Source organism: Salmo salar, chromosome 01 (genome assembly GCF_965601325.2).
Source record: "Salmo salar chromosome 01, fSalSal1, whole genome shotgun sequence".
In the NCBI taxonomy this organism is placed as follows: Eukaryota; Metazoa; Chordata; class Actinopteri; order Salmoniformes; family Salmonidae; genus Salmo; species Salmo salar.
In genome coordinates, this window is record NC_138291.1 from 78,582,255 (window position 1) to 78,603,369 (window position 21,115).

The 21,115-nt window shown below is 43.6% G+C and overlaps 1 protein-coding gene across 1 annotated transcript in view; it reads left to right on the forward strand.

Moving 5' to 3' along the window:
- Positions 1 to 21,115, forward strand: part of LOC106612973 (zinc finger matrin-type protein 4) — a 149,310-nt gene that overhangs the window by 97,064 nt on the left and 31,131 nt on the right. Inside the window, exon 5 of the mRNA XM_082967799.1 lies at positions 2,295 to 2,598. Within this exon, the coding sequence (XP_082823925.1) occupies positions 2,295 to 2,598 (304 nt within the window). The remainder of the gene's footprint in view (positions 1 to 2,294; positions 2,599 to 21,115) is intronic.

Genomic DNA, 21,115 nt, shown 5'->3' on the forward strand with positions numbered 1-21,115 from the left:
GAAGCACAAGCATTTCGTTGCACTCGCATTAGCATTGTGTATGTGACCAATAACATTTGATTTGATTTGGATTTTACAATGCACTCACTCACACACACACCTTTACGTGCATACATGCACTCACACCCTCATGCAAACATACACAGCTCACACTTTCAAATGCTTGCCGCCACACGTGAACACTCACACACACTCCCTTTTGTGTCTGGCGTCGGCGAGTCATGAGTGACCTGTTGTGTTGCTCCATGCCACACACATCACACACACACACACACACACACACACACACACACACACACACACACAGAGAGAGAGACAAACACACACACACAACACACTCACAACACACACCACAGTCTGTGACCCCGGGTCTCATCCTGTCGGCGCCTGGGCTATTAATGGCCTGTCTCCATGGTAACCAGGCTGCCATTTTAAAACAGGGTCACCTAGAATACATCCACTTCTCTTTTTTATCTTTACAGAACATGAGGGGGAAGAGAGGAATTTCTGATGAATGGTCACACACACAGAAGCATCCATATGACATGTACACGCGCACACGCACACTTACACTACATGACCAAAAGTATGTGGACACCTGCTTATTAAACATCTCATTCCAAAATCATGGGCCTTAATTTGGAGGTTGTCCCGCCTTTGCTGCTATAACAGCCTCCACTCTTCTGGGAAGGCTTTCCACTAGATGTTGGAACATTGCTGCGGGGACTTGCTTCCATCAGCCACAAGAGCATTAGTGAGGTCAGGCAATGGTGTTGGGCGATTAGGCCTGGCTCGCAGTTGGCGTTCCAATTCATCCCAAAGCTTCTTGATGGGGTTGTGGTCGGTGTTCTGTGTAGGCCAGTCAAGTTCTTCCACACCGATCTCGACGAACAATTTCTGGATAGACCTCGCTTTGTGCACGGGGGCATTGTTATACTGAAACAGAAAAGGGCCTTCCCCAAACTGTTGGCACAAAGTTGGAAGCACAGAATTGTCTAGAATGTCATTGTATGCTGTAGTGTTAAGATTTCCCTTCACTGGAACTAAGAGGCCTAGCCCGAACCATGAAAAACAGCCCCAGACCATTATTCCTCATCCACCAAACTTTACAGTTGGCACTATGCATTGGGGCAGGTAGTGTTCTCCTGGCTTCCACCAAACCCAGATTTGTTCGTCGGACAGCTAGAACGCGTTCCCACTGGTCCAGAGTCCAATGGCGGTGAGGTTTACACCACTTCAGCCGATGCTTGGCATTGCGCATGGTGATCTTAGGGTTGTGTGTGGCTGCTCGGCCATGGAAACCCATTTCATGAAGTTTCCAACGAACAGTTATTGTGATGACTTTGCTTCCCCAGGCAATTTGGAACTCAGTAGTGAGTGTTGCAACCGAGGATAGACGGTTTTACGCGCTAAGCACTTCAGCACTCGGCGATCCTATTCTGTGAGCTTGTGTGGCCTACCTCTGAGCCGTTGTTTCTCCTAGACGTTTCCACTTCACAATAACAGCACTTACAGTTGACCGGGGCAACTCTAGCAGGGCAGAAATTTGACGAACTGACTTGTTGGAAAGGTAGCATCCTATGACAGTGCCACATTGAAAGTCACTGAGCTCTTAAGTAAAGACATTCTACTGCCAATGTTTGTCTATGGAGATTGCTTGTGTGTGTGCTCGCACACACACAGACATTAGCATATGACACACATACACATATGACACACACACAAAACACACTGACAAGCACACACGCGATTCACACATATACCAGTGAAACACACACAAACACACACACGCGCGTTGCCTCAACAGTCTGATTGTAAGATGGTCTTGGGACTGCAGTTGGCCTTTCTCTGACCCTCATCTGGCCTTCATAGATGAGGCCGGGAGCAATATATCGCTCTGTGCTCACAGCAGTCCCCTGTGAGGTGGTCTTGCCAGGTACCTTATTGACTGTGTGTGTGTGTGCATGCGTGGGCACATGCTTAAGTGTGACTCTCAACACCGCGCTAATGTTTTAATGTAGATGTAATTTTGAATGGACTCATTACAACAATTAGAATTGATTGATGTTTGTAGTCTATTATTTATTTGAGATGATTTTAATGTGCTCTTCCTCTCCCCCTCTCCTCCCTCCTCCTTTTCCTCCCTCCCTTCTATTTATATTGTTGTCTCTTCTCCTCTCCTTCTGCCCCTCTTATCCCACCCTTATCCCCCACCCTTCATTATCCTATCTCCCACCCTCCCCCTTTTTCCCTTCTCCCTTCTATCTCCTCTCCCTTTTCCCTCACTCCCCCAGACTCGTCCCCTTCTACCCCCCAGCCCAGTGACTCCACCCCTCCCCATGCCCCCCCTACCCTACCATGGCCCTCCTCTCTAGCACCCCTGGTGGCGGCGGTGGGTAGTGGTGGTGGGAGTGGTGAGACAGGGAAGTACTGCTGTCTGTGTGGAGCCTGGTTCAACAATCCTCTGATGGCCCAGCAACACTACGAGGGGAAAAAACATCGCAGGAATGCAGCCAGAGTGGGACTCCTGGAGCAGCTAGCTGGCAGTCTGGATGCTACTGAAACTACAGGTGAGGAGACAAAGGTTAGAGGTCAGGGGTTAAGGGTTAAAGTTAGGCTTAGTAGCACTGCAAGGGAAAGAAACACTACAGGAACACAGCATGATATAACTGGAGAAACTGGCAAGACATTTGGATGGTGGTGGTAGGATCCATATGTATAATTTTTGATTATATTACTTTATAATAATAAACATTGCACTTGTTTTTTAAAAGCTTTATAAAGAATTCATAGAGATTTGACTTTTGCATCACACTCAAACGAACTAGAATACATAAAATAGTAGATCAATAGATAGATTAATCACAGAGCAAACAAGTGCTGTTCATTCTGCATTTCATATGACACACACATTACATAACTTGACATGATTTATTCTGTTGGCAGCCTGGCCTGTTATGAGCTGTTTCCATAGTAAACTGTTTGAGTGCATTCACATACACACACACACACACACACACACACACACACACACACACACACACACACACACACACACACACACACACACACACACACACACACACACACACACACACAACACACAAACACACAGACATACACACACACACACACAGATGGTGAGTGAGGGGGATAGCTGTCCCGATTTAAGTACCCTGTGTGCACCTGATGCCACTCAATAAAGACTAATATGATAATAATCATCAGATATGAGTGAGTGGGTGCTACAATATGGCCCAGTTTACACTGTATTATCTAATGCACTGTATTATATCATAGTGATGTAGCGATTGAGGCAGGATCAGCAAGAGTGGGACTTGAACCAAAGACCCTCTAGTTAACGGAACAAAGTGCCTGAACAAGATTGTGTTAGCCTGCTGAGGTCAGACCTATAGGCATTATAAATGGGGAGTAGGAGATATTGAAGATTTGAGATAGAGATATTGAACATTTTAAACATATTCTTTACTCTACCTCCCTCCCCTCTCTCTCTTTCACTGTCCTGTATGTGTGTGCATGTGTATGTGTGTGGGTGGGTGTGTGTGTGGGTGTGTGTGTGTGTGTGTGTGTTGGTGTGTGTGGGTGCATTTATCCCTAAGGACTACTAACAGGGTACTAATGTTGTCATGCCTCATTCATCATCTTCATTAGCTTCCCATGCATTGCAGCTGACACACACACTGTGATCTGATTTGATTGCTCCACCTACACACTGTACAATATGACCCTAAGTGATCTACTATACTAGTGTAGGTGGGAGTTAAACAGCATGTTTCTCTTAATCACTACATCAATTATTAAATATATTTTATATTATATAGAATTACAAATGACTCAGTGCCCTGTGCAGACAAGTCAAACCACCTAAAAAGGAAACACCCCTTTTTCCACATTTGTTTTGTCACTGGCCTACACACAATACCCCATAATGTCGAAGTGGAGATATGTTTTTAACATGTTTTGTGTTCAACCCCTTTGTTATGGCAAGCCTAAATATGTTCAGGAGTAAACATTTGCTTATAGACCCCTAAAGTCTATTGACACCGGTGAGTCATTCTAAGTAACATAATAAAAAAAAATCCCAACAAGATCCGTCAGTTTTAGCTAGATATCTTTTTTTTGCATGGGCTGCATCTCAATCCACCACATCCGCCTATGTCCCCCTTCCGCATCTTCGGTGGAAAGTGGCAGAGCTACAGCACTGTTTGTCAGACCATTTTCCCTCTTCGCAATGCAGAAAGACTGCATTTAATCAGTGGACATGTAACGGCCGTCGAAGGGAGTAGACCAAGGCGCAGCGGGTTGAGTGCTCATTTTTAACTTTTATTTAACACGTAAACAAAACAAGAAACGAACAACAGCTTAACAGTTCCATCAGGTACAAAACACTAGACTGAAAACAACCACCCACAAACACAAGCTGAAAAACCTCTACTAAATAGGACCTCCAATCAGAGTCAACAAGAAACAGCTGCCTCCAATTGAAGGTCAAACAAAAACCCTAAACATAGAAATAGAAAAACTAGACACGGTCATAGAAATATACTAACATAGAACATATAGCAAAACCCCCAAAACACATAAAACAAACACCCCCTGCCACGCCCTGACCAAACTACAATAACAAACCTCTTTTACTGGTCAGGACGTGACAGGACACCACTAGTTTTTATTACAACACACCTGTCATAATTGTTTTATTTACTAAAGTAGAGCTTTATTATTATTATTATTTTTAGTATTGCTAAAGGTACTGCATATGTGTAAACATACATTTTTTAGCAAGAGATAGCACTTGTATAGGCTAAGAAAGTACCAGAAATGTGCAGAAAGTAACTACTTCTCAGATAGAGTTCAGTGTGTCAAATTGGAGGGCCTGTTGTCCGGACCTCTGGCAGTCTCTATGGGGGTGCCACAGGGTTCAATTCTCGGGTCGACTCTTTTCTCTGTATATATCAATGATGTCGCTCTTGCTGCGGGTGATTCTTTGATCCACATCTATGCAGACGACACCATTCTGTATACATCTGGCCCTTCTATGGACACTGTGTTAACAAACCTCCAAACTTCAACGCCATACAACACTCCTTCCGTGGCCTCCAACTGCTCTTAAATGTTAGTAAAACGAAATGCATGCTCTTCAACCGATCACTGCCCGCATTGCCCGCCCGACTAGCATCACTACTCTGGACGGTTGTGATTTAGAATATGTGGACAACTACAAATACCTAGGCGTCTAGCTAGACTGTAAACTTTCCTTCCAGACTCACATTAAGCATCTCCAATCCAAAGTTAAATCTACAATCGGCTTCCTATTTCACAACAAAGCCTCCTTCACTCATGCTGCCAAACATACCCTCGTAAAACTGACTATCCTACCGATCCGTGTCTTCAGCGATGTCATTTACAAAATAGCCTCCAACACTCTACTCAGCAAATTGGATGCAGTCTATCACAGTGCCATCCGTTTTGTCACCAAAGCCCCATATACTCCCCACCACTGCGATCTGTATGCTCTCGTTGGCTGGCCCCCACTACATATTCGTCGCCAAACCCACTGGCTCCAGGTCATCTATAAGTCTTTACTAGGTATAGCTCCGCCTTATCTCAGCTCACTGGTCACCATAGCAATACCCACCCGTAGCACACGCTCCAGCAGGTATATTTCACTGGTCATCCCCAAAGCCAACACCTGCTTTGGCCGCCTTTCCTTCCAGTTCTCTGCTGCCAATGACTGGAATGAATTGCAAAAATCACTGAAGTTGGAGACTTATATCTCCCTCACTAACTTTAAGCTTCATCTGTCAGAGCAGCTTACCGATCGCTGCAGCTGTACACTGCCCATCCATAAATAGCTCATCCAACCAACTCCCTACCTCATCCCCATATTTGTTTTTATTTTTCTGCTCTTTTGCACACCAGTATTTCTACTTGCACATCTTCATCTGCACATGATACACGTCAAAGATACACGTCAAATAACATTATTTGGACGAGTCCAATAACACTATATGACACGTTAAATAAGCTTTCAATTCGACACGTTAAATAACACAGTTCTATTAAAGAATGTTGTGTGTTCTGAATTTGCACATGCAAGCCAAGCGACACCACTGCTATCAGTAGTACTGTCAAAGCTGTACAAAAGACTATTCAAACAAGCAAACACCGGCAACGAATGATGTGTTTACAATACTGCGTTGGTAACAAAGTATTATTTGTTCGACCGCAACTTCTGGGGTAGCTAGCTTTAGCTTGGTACCTAGCTAGCAACAATACAACCAGCCTGAAAACAATGACAAGTAGAAACTGCCCAGCTAGCACAGTGGATCTGGGCCAATTCCGGCTGAGAGTCGGGGCACTCAGCTGAGAGTCAGACTTGGCCGATGTCATGTGGCCCGAGTCTGGGCCACCTTCGGCAGTATTACTTATGGCTAGGATGCGGGGATTGAGCTCGGGCTGATTCCGGTGTGAGTTATGTGGCCCAAATGTATTACTTGGGGCTTGGGCCGATTGGGGCTACTCTTTGGCAGATGATTACACGGGCTGCTTTATACAATTAACATTTCATTATTTATTTATTTTTCCATATTTTCCTCATTGTTCTGTGATCAAAAAATACAATTACCATTTAAATGTGTAGTATTTTAGTATTTTGATACTTTGTGCAAGGCAACTGATAAGCATTAAAAACTTTGTGGATGGAACTTCCCGAGTGGTGCAGCGGTCTAAGACACTGCATTGCAGTGCAAACTGCATTTCTACGGATGCTGGTTCGAGACCCGTGAGTCGACGCACAAGTTGGCCCAGCGTTGTCCGAGTTAGGGGAGAGTTTTGCCGGCCGGGATGTCCTTGTCCCATCGCGCTGTAGCGACTCCTGTGGAGGGCTAGGCGCATGCACGCTGACACGGTCACCAGATGTATGGTGTTTCCTCCGATTCCGGGCCGATTCAATCAGTTCTGGCCCCATGGAAGAGGGCCGCTTCTGGGCCGATTCCTCATTGCTAGCTGAGTGCAGTCATTATTCTTAGCAATGATTTAGGAATCCTTGTGAGTAAGTATTAGCTAGGTAGCCACTATTTGTTCGCCTATTCAAATTGAACTTAAGTTCATGAAAATAAATAGCTAGCCATCTACTTAACCCTGTTGCTCAAAGCTAACGTTATAAGCAACCAGCTAGCTTCATCTGGCTAGTGATGCTCGACCGGCCCGGGTTATGTGTTGTGAAGCTAGCCACAATAAGGATTAGGCACAATAGTGGAATTTGCGGTTTGCTTTCAAAATAAAAGTACCTCTTTGAACGTGATGCAGAAGGTTACAATTGTTGGAATCATCAATGACATACTTTTATTTTGAAGGCTGACCGCAAAGTCCACTATTGTGACTAATCCTTATTGTGGCTAGCTTCACATAGATGGTTCCGACCACCATTAATAAAATAAGAACTCATAAATTAGGGTTATTTTAAATGATGACACCTAGCTATATAGTTAGCTAGCTAACAGATTATGTCGTTTTGCTATGTTTTGGGGGAAAAACATTGTTTGCATCCATGAGCTAGCTAGCTTTTTTTAAAGACCAGCACTGTAGGTGCGCTAGACAACTTTACCAGCATCATAGCATGCGTATCGATGAATCGTTGTTACATATGAAATACGAGTGATAGTGTAATCAATATGTAATAACTACGTAAAAGAATTATGAACGCGTTAAATTATTACGTGACGTGCAGTCATATTCAGGTCCTGATTGGTCAACAAGCTTATTTTACATGTCAAATAGTGTTATTTGACACGCAAAGACCCAAACGGCGTTCCATAGTATGACAAATCCTAGTTGAGAATGAAACGACTGAACAAATGAACAACGAAACAGCACAGTAAGTGAAAGAAATACTGTAGGTTTTGATTATGTTTTACTGGTAATGGGCACATACGTAAATGCCAAAAAAATTACCTTTTGGTCAGTGTGGTGTGTGTGTAATCTTTATTAACTAGGCAAGAAATTTAAGAACAAATTCTTATTTCCAGTGACGGCCTACCCCGGTCAAACCCGGACGACGCTGGGCCAATTGTGCGCTGCCCTATGGGACTCCCAATCACGGCCGGATGTGATACAGCCTGGATTCGAAACAGGGACTGTAGTGACCACTGCGTCAATGTGTGTGTGTTAACTATTTAACTGTACTAGAATGCTTAAATATCGCTATCGGTATTGTTTGTTTTTTTGTCAAGCAAGATATTGGGTACCGGTGCATCTCTAGTTTGAATACTTTCTGAAGGCACTTTGCAATTCAACTAAGTTCAAACTTAGGCACACACCCATATTTTACATTTTAGTCATTTAGCAGACACTCTTATCCAGAGTGACTTACATTAGTGAATGCATACATTTCATACAATTTCATACATTTTTTTTCTGTGCTGGCCCCCAGTGGGAATCAAACCCACGACCCTGGCGTTGCAAACACCATGCTCTACCAACTGAGCTACAGGGAAAGCTAACATACACAAACACACACACACACACTCCTCTTAAATGCTCTCCTCTCCCACTCTACATATTATTTCTAAATTACTTTATTTCTTTATGGTCTATGCAACAGGACACATTTTTTTATACAGCTTCTCTATTGTTTCGTAATTCATTCAATGTAATACTGGCATTCTCACCTGGTTTAACTCTCAGTCAGTGAATAGTATATTTATTCATGGCCCAGATAAATGCAGTATGGGTTATATAGTTACCAATGAGTCTGGGGACTGAGGTTAGAGCTGAAGAGAAAAGGATATAACAGAATATATTATTCTATTAAATCAAATCAAATGTATTTATATAGCCCTTCGTACATCAGCTGATATCTCAAAGTGCTGTACAGAAACCCAGCCTAAAACCCCAAACAGCAAGCAATGCATGTGAAAGAAGCACGGTGGCTAGGAAAAACTCCCTAGGAAAAACTCCCTAGAAAGGCCAAAAACCTAGGAAGAAACCTAGAGAGGAACCAGGCTATGAGGGGTGGCCAGTCCTCTTCTGGCTGTGCCGGGTGGATATTATAACAGAACATGGTCAAGATGTTAAAATGTTCATAAATGACCAGCATGGTCAAATACTAATAATCATAGTAGTTGTCGAGGGTGCAACAAGCACGTCCGGTGAACAGGTAAGGGTTCCATAGCCGCAGGCAGAACAGTTGAAACTGGAGCAGCAGCATGGCCAGGTGGACTGGGGACAGCAAGGAGTCATCATGCCAGGTAGTCCTGAGGCATGGTCCGAGGGCTCAGGTCCTCCGAGAGAAAGAAAGAAAGAATTAGAGAGAGCATATTTAAATTCACACAGGACACCGGATAAGACAAGAGAAACACTCCAGATGTAACAGACTGACCCTAGCCCCCCGACACATAAACTACTGCAGCATAAATACTGGAGGCTGAGACAGGAGGGATCAGAAGACACTGTGGCCCCATCCGATGATACCCCCGGACAGGGCCAAACAGGCAGGATATAACCCCACCCACTTTGCCAAAGCAGAGCCCCCACACCACTAGAGGGATGTCTCCAACCACCAACTTACCGTCCTAAGACAAGGCCGAGTATAGCCCACAAAGATCTCCGCCGCGGCACAACCCAAGGGGGGGGGGGGGGCGCCAACCCAGACAGGAAGACCACGTCAGTGACTCAACCCACTCAAGTGACGCACCCCTCCCTTAGACGGCATGGAAGAACACCAGTAAGCCAGTGACTCATCCCCTTTAATAGGGTTAGAGGCAGAGAATCCCAGTGGAGAGAGGGGAACCGGCAAGGCAGAGACAGCAAGGGTGGTTCGTTGCTCCAGCCTTTCCGTTCACCTTCACCCTCCTGGGCCAGACTATACTTAATCATAGGACCTACTGAAGAGATAAGTCTTCAGTAAAGACTTAAAGGTTGAGACTGAGTCTGCGTCTCTCACATGGATAGGCAGACCATTCCATAAAAATGGAGCTCTATAGGAGAAAGCCCTACCTCCAGCCGTTTGCTTAGAAATTCTAGGGACAATTAGGAGGCCTGCGTCTTGTGACCGAGGCGTACTTGTAGGTATGTACGGCAGGACCAAATCGGAAAGATAGGTAGGAGCAAGCCCATGTAATGCTTTGTAGGTTAGCAGTAAAACCTTGAAATCAGCCCTTGCCTTAACAGGAAGCCAGTGTAGGGAGGCTAGCACTGGAGTAATATGATCACATTTTTTGGTTCTAGTCAGGATTCTAGCAGCCGTATTTAGCACTAACTGAAGTTTGTTTAGTGCTTTATCCGGGTAGCCGGAAAGTAGAGCATTGCAGTAGTCCAGCCTAGAAGTAACAAAAGCATGGATTAATTTTTCTGCATCATTTTTGGACAGAAAGTTTCTGATTTTTGCAATGTTACGTAGATGGAAAAAAGCTGTACTCTCTCACGCATGCGTGCGCATACACACACACTCACCCTTACACACACATACACATCCATAAACACACACACTCACCCTTACACACACACACTCATATCCACAAACATACTGAATGTTCATAAAACTCACAACAGGCTCTCACAGTCTCACAGCAGAATTAGACATTTATATTTTTCTCCAAACGTCAAATTTCGAAGATGCTCCAAACATCACATTTCAAAGTGTTTAGGCAATCATTTTACTAACATTTTTTACTAAAGACATACCACTGACTTTGAGTAAAGCCAGAGTTTCTATGTATGCGGATGACTCAACACTATACACATCAGCTAACACAGTGACTGAAATGACTGCAACACTCAACAAAGATCTGCAGTTTGTTTCAGAGTGGATGGCAAGGACTAAGTTAGCCCTAAATATTTCTCAAACTAAAAGCATTGTATTTGGAACAAAACACTCACTAAACCCTAAACCTCAACTAAATCTTGTAATAAACAATGTGGAAATTGAGCAAGTTGCAATGACTAAACTGCTTGGAGTAACACTAGATTGTAAACTGTCATGGTCAAAACATATTGATGCAGTACTGTAGAGGCTAAGATGGGGAGAAGTCTGTCTATAATAAAGCGATGCTCTGCCTTCTTAACAACACTATCAACAAGGCAGGTCCTACAGGCCCTAGTTTTGTCACACCTTGACTACTGTTCAGTTGTGTGGTCAGGTGCCACAAAAAAGGACTTAGGAAAATTGCAATTGGCTCAGAACAGGGCAGCACGGCTGGCCCTTGGATGTACAGAGAGAGCTAATATTAATAATATGCATGTCAATCTCTCCTGGCTGAAAGTGGAGGAGAGATTGACTTCATCACTACTTTTATTTATGAGAGATATTGACATGTTGAATGCACCGAGCTGTCTGTCTAAACTACTGGCACACAACTCGGACACCCATGCATACCCCACAAGACGTGCCACAAGAGGTCTCTTCACAGTCCCCAAGTCCAGAACAGACTACGGGAGGCACACAGTACTACATAGAGCCATGACTACATGGAACTCTATTCCACATCAAGTAACTGACGCAGGCAGTAAAATTAGATTTAAATAACAGATAAAAAACACCTTATGGAGCTGCGGGTACTGTGAAGCAACACAAACATTGGCACAGACACATGCATACACACACACACACACACACACACACACACACACACACACACACACACACACACACACACACACACACACACACACACACACACACACACACACACACACACACACACATACAATAACATAACTTAATATTTCCCTACACACACATCAGAGAGATGGGTATTTACCTAGCTATGCAGACCCTCGCTTTGGTTAACCACACTGTAATAGCAAGGTTGGTGCCAATGTGTGTTCCTTTGGGGATGGAAATGCATACCAGGCTTTAGTACATACACATGGATTTAGTACTGTAGATATGTGGTAGTTGTGGAGTAGGGGCCTGAGGGCACACAGTGTGTTGTGAAATCTGTGAATGTATTGTAGTGTTTTAAAATTGTATAAACTGCCTTAATTTTGTTCGACCCCAGGAAGAGTAGCTGCTGCTTTAGCAGCAGCAAATGGGATCCATAATAAATACAAAATACAAAACATCTGAATGTTTAAGTAAGGGTAAAGGCTTGGCAAAGGGATCGAACACACAATCTTCTGATCCAGAGTCATACATCCACCACCCCCGTCCACAACACCCTAGCAAAACCCAAGCCTACTTCATGTTAATGGAGCTCAATAGTTGCCCCTAGTGACCGGTTTTGAAGGCATTTACCGACTTCCTCAGGACATGGATATACGTCCAATTTCGAAGTCACTCTTGAGCGATCTGCCTGAAAACCCAAGCATGCATGCATACGTACACACACAATCTCATACATCTGCATGTACACATTGCTCTATCCTGAGTGATGCATCTGCAGATTCACCACTCCTGAGTTTAATTAGGTTAAATGATAACACAAACACACACACACATGCACACATTCACCAGCACACACACTCTGACACACATTCTCTGTGTGTAATTATCATGTATTAGAACACGCTGTGGTCTCCCGGATGATGACATTATTCACTACGCACCACGGAGTCACAGCGTGTGTGTGTGTGTGTTTATTTACGAAGCAGCATTCGGTCAGCCCAGGCCCGTCGTGTCGGAAACATTAAGCAAAAACGTTATATTCATGGAAACAAGTATGCAGCATTGACATCATTCACACACATCCACACACACATTTACAGACCAGTCAAAAGTTTGGACACACCTACTCATTCCAGGGTTTTTCTTTATTTTTACTACATCAAAACTATGAAATAACATATATGGAATCATGTAGCGACCCAAAAATTGTTAAACAAATCAAAATATATTTTATATTTGAGATTCTTCAAATTAGCCACCATTTGCCTTGATGACAGCTTTGCACACTCTTGGCATTCTCTAAACCAGCTTCACCTGGAATGCTTTTCCAACAGTCTTGAGGGAGTTCCCAGATATGCTGAGCACTTGTTGGCTGCTTTTCCTTCACTCTGCAGTCCATCTCATCCCAAACCATCTCCATTGGATTGAGGTCAGGTGATTGTGGAGGCCAGGTCATCTGATGCAGCACTCCATCACTCTGTTTCTTGGTCAAATAGCCCTTACACAGGGAAATCTTAATGGCTACAGCATATAATGATATTCTAGACAATTCTGTGCTTCCAACTTTGTGGCAACAGTTTGGAGAAGGCCCTTTCCTGACAATGCACCCATGCACAAAGCAAGGTCCATAAAGAAATGGTTTGTCGAGATCACCGTGAAAGAACTTGACTGGCCAGCACAGAGCCCTGAACTCAACCCCATCAAACACCTTTGGGATGAATTGGAATGCTGACTGCGAGCCAGGCCTAATTGCCCAACATCAGTTCCCGACCTCACTATTACTCTTGTGTCTGAATGGAAGTAAGTCCCTGCAGCAATGTTCCAACATCTAGTGGAAAGCCTTCCCCGGAGGAGTGGAGGCTGTTATAGCAGCAAATGGGGGACCAACTCTATACTAATGCCCATGATTTTGGAATGAGATGTTCAAATAGCAGGTGTCCACATACTTTTGGTCATGTAGTGCATATACACTCACACATTTCCCCTCTAAAAAAAATACAAAACAATTATTACAGTTTTTGCCGATTGCTTACACACTGAAAGGGAATGCTTAGACAAAAGCATCAAAACCTTAACTTTTGTAACCATGCCTTAAACAAAGGCACCAAAAGCACAAATACATTTTCTGCTTTGCACTTTATTTGCAATTCTGCAACACACTTTGCACTTTGTTTGCACTTTGTTTGCAATTCTGCAACACACTTGCAAAACACTACACACTGTTTCTTACATTAGACACTTCGTTCAAGAATGAAATCTCTTGCAATCATTGGGAAAACACTTCTATTCAAAATGCAAAACATACCTGAAATTGGCAACACCCACACACACACATGAAAACACTTACATACAGTAATTGAACACCAATTAGTCTGAGCCTTAGCACTACAGATAGACCTCAGGTACGTTCACCTCTTTTGTGAGAACTTTGCAAACATGGAGGCAGTGAGAGCGAGAGGAAGAGGAAGAGAGAGAGGAGGAGGAGGAGGACTAGGACAAGAACAAAGAAGGGGACCAGGCAATAGACTGAGACATATTTCTGACGACTTTAGGGTCACTTTGGTGGGACCATGTCATAAATCATGGCCTGACGATGAGGGAGGCTGGGCAGAGAGTCCAGCCCAACCTGAGTTGCTACACGGTAGCATCCATAATACAGACATTTAGACTGAAGAACAGGTATGTCTCCAACTTTCTACACTAGACTGTACCTATGTAATTGTTGCACATCATTCTGCATCACAGTACAATACAATGTAGTCCTACAATATTAGGTCTATGCTCCTCAGTGAACAAAAAAATAGGTATAGTGCTGTGAAGTACATGTAATACAGTTTTGATGTTACTGTGTACAGTATGACAGTACAGTACAGTGGCTTGCGAAAGTATTCAACCCCCTTGGCATTTTTCCTATTTTGTTGCCTTACAACCTGGAAATAAAATATAGTTTTTGGGGGTTTGTATCATTTGATTTACACAACACGCCTATCACTTTGAAGATGCAAAATATTTTTGGGGAAATAAGACACAAAACTGACAACTTGAGTATGCATAACTATTCACCATCCCCCCCCCCCCCCCCCCCTAAAGTCAGTACTTTGTAGAGACACCTTTTGCAGCAATTACAGCTGCAAGTCTCTTGGGGTATGTCTCTATAAGCTTGGCACATCTAGCCACTGGGATTTTTGCCCATTCTTCAAGGCATAACTCCTCCAGTTCCTTCAAGTTGGATGGGTTCTGCTGGTGTACAGCAATCTTTAAGTCTTACCACAGATTCTCAGTTGGATTGAGGTCTGGGCTTTGACTAGGCCATTCCAAGACATTTAAATGTTTCCATTTAAACCATTTGAGTGTTGCATTAGCATTATGCTAAGCGTCATTGTACTGCTGGAAGGTGAACCTCTGTCCCAGTCTCAAATCTCTGGAAGACTGAAACAGGTTTCACCTCAAGAATTTCCCTGTATTTAGCGCCATCCATCATTCCTTCAATTCTGACCAGTTTTCCAGTCCCTGCCGATGAAAAACACCCCCACAGCATGATTCTGCCACCACCATGCTGGGGATGGTATTCTCGGTGTGATGAGAGGTGTTGGGTTTGCGCCAGATATAGCGTTTTCCTTGATGGCCAAAAAGCTACATTTTAGTCTCATCTGACCAGACTACCTCCTTCTATATGTTTGGGGAGTCTCCCACATGCCTTTTGGCAAACACCAAACATGTTTGTTAATTTTTTTCTTTAAGCAATGGCTTTTTTCTGGACACTCTTCTGTAAAGCCCAGCTCTGTGGAGTGTATGGCTTAAAGTGGTTCTATGGACAGATACTCCAATCTCTGCTGTTATCTCCGGGTTATCTTTGGTCTCTTTGTTGCCTCTCAGATTAATGCCCTCCTTGTCTGGTCCGTGAGTTTTGGTGGGCAGCCCTCTCTTGGCAGGTTTGTTGTGGTGCCATATTCTTTAACATTTTTATAATAGATTTAATGGTGCTCTGTGGGATGTTCAAAGTTTCGGATATTTTTTTATAACCCAACCCTGATCTTTACTTCTCCACAACTTTGTCCCTGAACTGTCTGGAGAGCTCCTTGGTCTTCATGGTGCCACTTGCTTGGTGGTGCCACATGCTTAGTGGTGTTGTAGACTCTGGGGCCTTTCAGAACGGGTGTATATATACTGAGATCATGTCACAGATTATGTGACACTTAGATTGCACACAGGTGGACTTTATTTAACTAATTATGTGACTTCTGAAGGTAATTGGTTGCACCAGATCTTATTTAGGGGCTTCATAGCAAAGGGGGTGAATACATATGCATGCACCACTTTTCATTTTTTGTATTTCTTTGAATTTTTTTAAACAAGTTATTTTTTCCATTTCACTTCACCAATTTGGACTATTTTGTGTATGTCCATTACATGAAATCTAAATAAAAATCCATTTAAATTACAGGTTGTAATGCAACAAAATAGGAAAAACACCAAGGGGGATGAATACTTTTGCGAAGCACTGTATATAAAAAAGAACCTAGGCAATGACATCACATTCTAGCATTTTCTACAGAACTGCCAGATGACCTGAGGGTGGAACGCCACGTCTGTTCATCCATGAACAGGAACTGGCCATTGTCAATCTAGTGTTGGCAAACAACACCATCCGCCTACATCAATTACGAGAGCAAATCATGGCAGATCACACAACATTTAATAATATCAACTGTGTCAGTATGTCAACACTGCCGCATCTTGCATCAACACCAACTTACGATGAAGCAGCTGTACAGGGTTCCATTTGAGAGGAACAGCGTTAGAGTCAAAGACCTTCGCTATGACTATGTGCAAGTAAGTGTCACTGTACTATACTGTAATACAATAGTGGCAATAGATTGTGTCCTATTGGCACTGCATAGATACATTCAGACAAAGCAGTATGTGACCTAGGCAGGTGCCCCCATTCTGGGGTTGGGGGGAGGTAGTTGTCTGTGGGGGCACCTGCCTTACCTGTAGCTTGTAGTTTTGACTGAATGTGTCTGACCCAACCCACCCGCCTGCCTCCTCTGCAAGCAATGGAAGAGGCATGCGGAGACAGAAGTGGGGTCAGTCCAGGGTTGGATAAGGCACGCAAGGCGATATTTTTCCCATTGCCTAGCCATGGATGACATTGCTTGTGATGTGGATGAGGTGATGTGGCCAGACCCTAACAGAAGGCAGGATCCATAAACCATCCACCCCATCCTTTACAATCCCTTACAATACTATTTTTTGTTTACCATTGCACTGTCATTTTACTGTAATCATTTTTGTTTCTGTGAGTTTACAGTAACATATTGTTTGATTACTGGACTGTAAATCTACTTTTCTTTGTGCTTTTTTGTTGTTGTAAAAACCTTTTCTGAAGCCTTTCTAGTTTTGTGTTCATTGAAATGTGAGTAGATGTACTGTACTGTAACAATCTTTCACAGAAGCCTGTATGAGAAAATTAAAAAGGTATACAACATACTAAAGACAGCAGTGTTTTGTATAAAGTACATCAGCATGTTGCTGCTTTGAAAGAGTCATTCAAATGGTGCATGTGTGTATCATGTTGTTGCAAAAATGCCACTTTGAAAAAGGATTGTTAGGTTTTGATTGCAGAGTTTCATTTTGACAGAAGTGAGATGTTTATCTCCATGTGTTGTGTCTTATTTGGCTTGTGTGTAGAGTTTTGACACAATGAGCCAAATTCCGCAACAAGTGTGTAAGCAATCGCAAAATACTGTAATGTGTGCTCATAAGCTGAGGAGGAACAAAGGAGGATGACACCAATCATCTGTCACCACACAGACACATACACCATCAACCCTTAAGTACAAACATAATTTTCTCGCCATTCTCAATGACGTCTTTGATAGCTTTAGAAAGGGAAATTAAGTGTGTGTGTGTGTGTCTGTGCGTGTGTGTGCCTGTGTGTGCGTGTATGTGTGTGACAAGCTTCAGCTCGCGTAAGGAGCTTTGTGGAGGAGATGAGAGTTCAGCTGACAGTGGCTGAGGATTATCTGAAAGCATAGAAACAGCCTTAAGTGTGTGTGTGTGTGTTTGTGCATGTGTGTAAATTGTAAAGAGCCATTTCCCTCAACAGGGACCATCAAAGTTCTTAGCTTTTATCTTTAATTATTTGGGAAAAGTGACTCCCAGTACACACTCAGCCCTGTCAAGAACATTCATATTATTTAAAAAAAAAAAAATGTCTTGTCAGATACAGATATATGGTCTGCCTCACTGATGATGCATAATATCATGTTTAGCTAGAATCCTTAGTTGCTACACCCATTTTTGCACTAATACATTTATGACATACAGTGTACCCATTGATAATTGAAGAATACAAGTTATAAATGCCTCAGGAGCTTAGTTCAAGTGTCGTACCCTATCAGAACCCAAAATAGAAGTTTGTTTTACTCCACTGTTTGTAAATAATGTAGATGTTAACAAACCCTGTGTAGCCTCAAAACATGGTTATAATATTGATATCATGGATGGCCAGTCCTTGCATCCATGAACTGTAAAAAAAAAAATCCTCTTTGGATCAACCTAAAAACATTACTTGAACTGGTTACAGGTAAATAAGTTAGGTATTCTCAGTTGAAAAATACTATATTTGTTTAAACCAAATATAGGATTTAATGACAACTGTTTTATTTCATTATTACCAAACCTATATTTCAAGTTGCAACCTATTATACCCATGTCACAGAATATGTCGTACTTGTTGCTGAAAATGTCATACTGGATAGAGAAGGACCAAGGCGCAGCGGGTATGTGGATACTCATTCTTTTAATTAGAAAATGAAAAGCATCCACAGGGAAAAACAAAACAATAAACGGTACTCACAATCAACAACAGTTTTGCAGGCTATCCAAAAACGCAGTGCAAGAACAATTCCCCACAACCCCAAAGACAAACACACACACCTATATAGGACTTCCAATCAAAGGCAACTATACACACCTGCCTTCAATTGGAAGTCCCAATCACCAACACAACATTAAACAAACAAACCACCTGCCACATCCTGACCAAGACTAAGCAATACGCCCTCTGCTGGTCAGGACGTGACAGTACCCCCCCCCCCCCCAAGGTGCAGACTCCGGGATGCACCTAAAAAAGAAAAACACAAGAAAATCCCCAATACCCCAACAAAACCAACAAACAATAACCCCTAAACAAAAAGGGAGGGAAGGGAGGGTGGCTGCCGTCACCGACGGCACTGTGCTACACCCCCCCTCCCCAACCCACCTATATCTGGAGGTGGCTCCGGTTCTGGCAGCTCGGGGCAGTCTGGCCACTCTGGCCGCTCCGGGCAGTCGGGCCACTCTGGCCGCTCCGGGCAGTCGGGCCACTCTGGCCGTTCCGGGCAGTCGGGCCACTCTGGCCGTTCCGGGCAGTCGGGCCACTCTGGCAGTTCCGGGCAGTCGGGCCACTCTGGCAGTTCCGGGCAGTCGGGCCACTCTGGCAGTTCCGGGCAGTCGGGCCACTCTGGCAGTTCCGGGCAGTCGGGCCACTCTGGCAGTTCCGGGCAGTCGGGCCACTCTGGCAGTTCCGGGCAGTCTGGCCACTCTGGCAGTTCCGGGCAGTCTGGCCACTCTGGCAGTTCCGGGCAGTCTGGCTACTCTGGCAGTTCCGGGCAGTCTGGCCACTCTGGCAGTTCCGGGCAGTCTGGCCACTCTGGCAGTTCCGGGCAGTCTGGCCACTCTGGCAGTTCCGGGCAGTCTGGCGACTTACGACTGGCGGGCAGCTCTGGCGACTGTTGACTGGCGGGCAGCTCTGGCGACTGACTGGCGGGCAGCTCTGGCGACTGTTGACTGGCGGGCAGCTCTGGTGACTGTTGACTGGCGGGCAGCTCTGGTGACTGTTGACTGGCGGGCAGCTCTGGCCCCGTCAAACAGCCCTTGTGCCCCCCCCCCCCCTAATAAAATATTGGGGGTGCCTCTTGGTCTCCCTTACCCGTCGTGCTCCCCAGTCCTCGCCAGACTTCTTCCGCTGCTTGGTCCTGGTTTGGTGGGGAATTCTGTCACAGAATATGTCGTACTCGTTGCTGAAAATGTCATACTGGATAGAGAAGGACCAAGGCGCAGCGGGTATGTGGATACTCATTCTTTTAATTGGAAAATGAAAAGCATCCACAGGGAAAAACAAAACAATAAACGGTACTCACGATCAACAACAGTTTTGCAGGCTATCCAAAAACGCAGTGCAAGAACAATTCCCCACAACCCCAAAGACAAACACACACACCTATATAGGACTTCCAATCAAAGGCAACTATACACACCTGCCTTCAATTGGAAGTCCCAATCACCAACACAACATTAAACAAACAAACCACCTGCCACATCCTGACCAAGACTAAGCAATACGCCCTCTGCTGGTCAGGACGTGACAACCCATTAAATATCAAATACAAACTAATATTTCATGTAAATACGAACAATTTTTGAATCTTGTTCCAAGTGTCATTTTTTTATTTGGAATTACCTATCCACATTTCTTCAATTGAGTTACAAGCAATTACGTAAATTCCCTGTAAATCAAGAAATTTAATTGGTTCAATAACTTGAAATAATATTTCCAAACATATTCTTTTCACAAGACTTTCACATTTAGTAGCCACAAAATCATAACCAAGCATTTGCTACCTTAACATAGTAACCTTATATCTCATTACAGATGCTGGCAGTGTACAAGTTTTTTTTAAAATAACGAATAGACCACATTAACTGGAATTCACTTTCACGGGTGGGCAAAAATAACAAACTGAAAGCCGTGCCCACAATAAGCCACACATTCAACTCTTTTACATTGCCCACCCGTAGCTTCAGAAAGGAAAATTAAGTGTGTGTTTGTGTTTGTGGGCTGTGATATAGTACATTATACAGTCCTGGCCTCATCCCAGCAGTGACCTGTCTCTCCACTGGTGTATATTAGCTAGTACTTCATCTTCCAACTTACTTTGCCAATTACTGCCTCGAAAGGTCAAAGGGTCATGGAGCACATCACCAACTCATAAATCTCACAGACAGTAATGAAAGTAGAGAAATGAGCATACTGGCACACAGACACACACACAAACACACACAACCACAATGACTGCAGGGATGGTAAAAGACCTCCAACCAATTATTTTCTGAATATGTGAATGTGTTGGATAATATTTTGCTATTACTATTGTTTCTTCAAATAGTTTATTCTTTGGGTCAAATTGATCCCAGTTGGTAATCCATATACTGTATGTAAAATATGTTGGTAGTTTGAGGGTTAAAGGCCCACGACAGCAAAAATCCAGGTATCCATTACCATACTAATTTTGTATTTGTATTTATTTGTATTTATTATGAATCTCCATTAGCTGCTGCCAAGACAGCAGCTACTTTTCCTGGGGTCCAGCTAAATTAAGGCAGTTCATTTTTTATTTAACTTTACAATACATTCACAACCGATTTCACAACATATTAAGT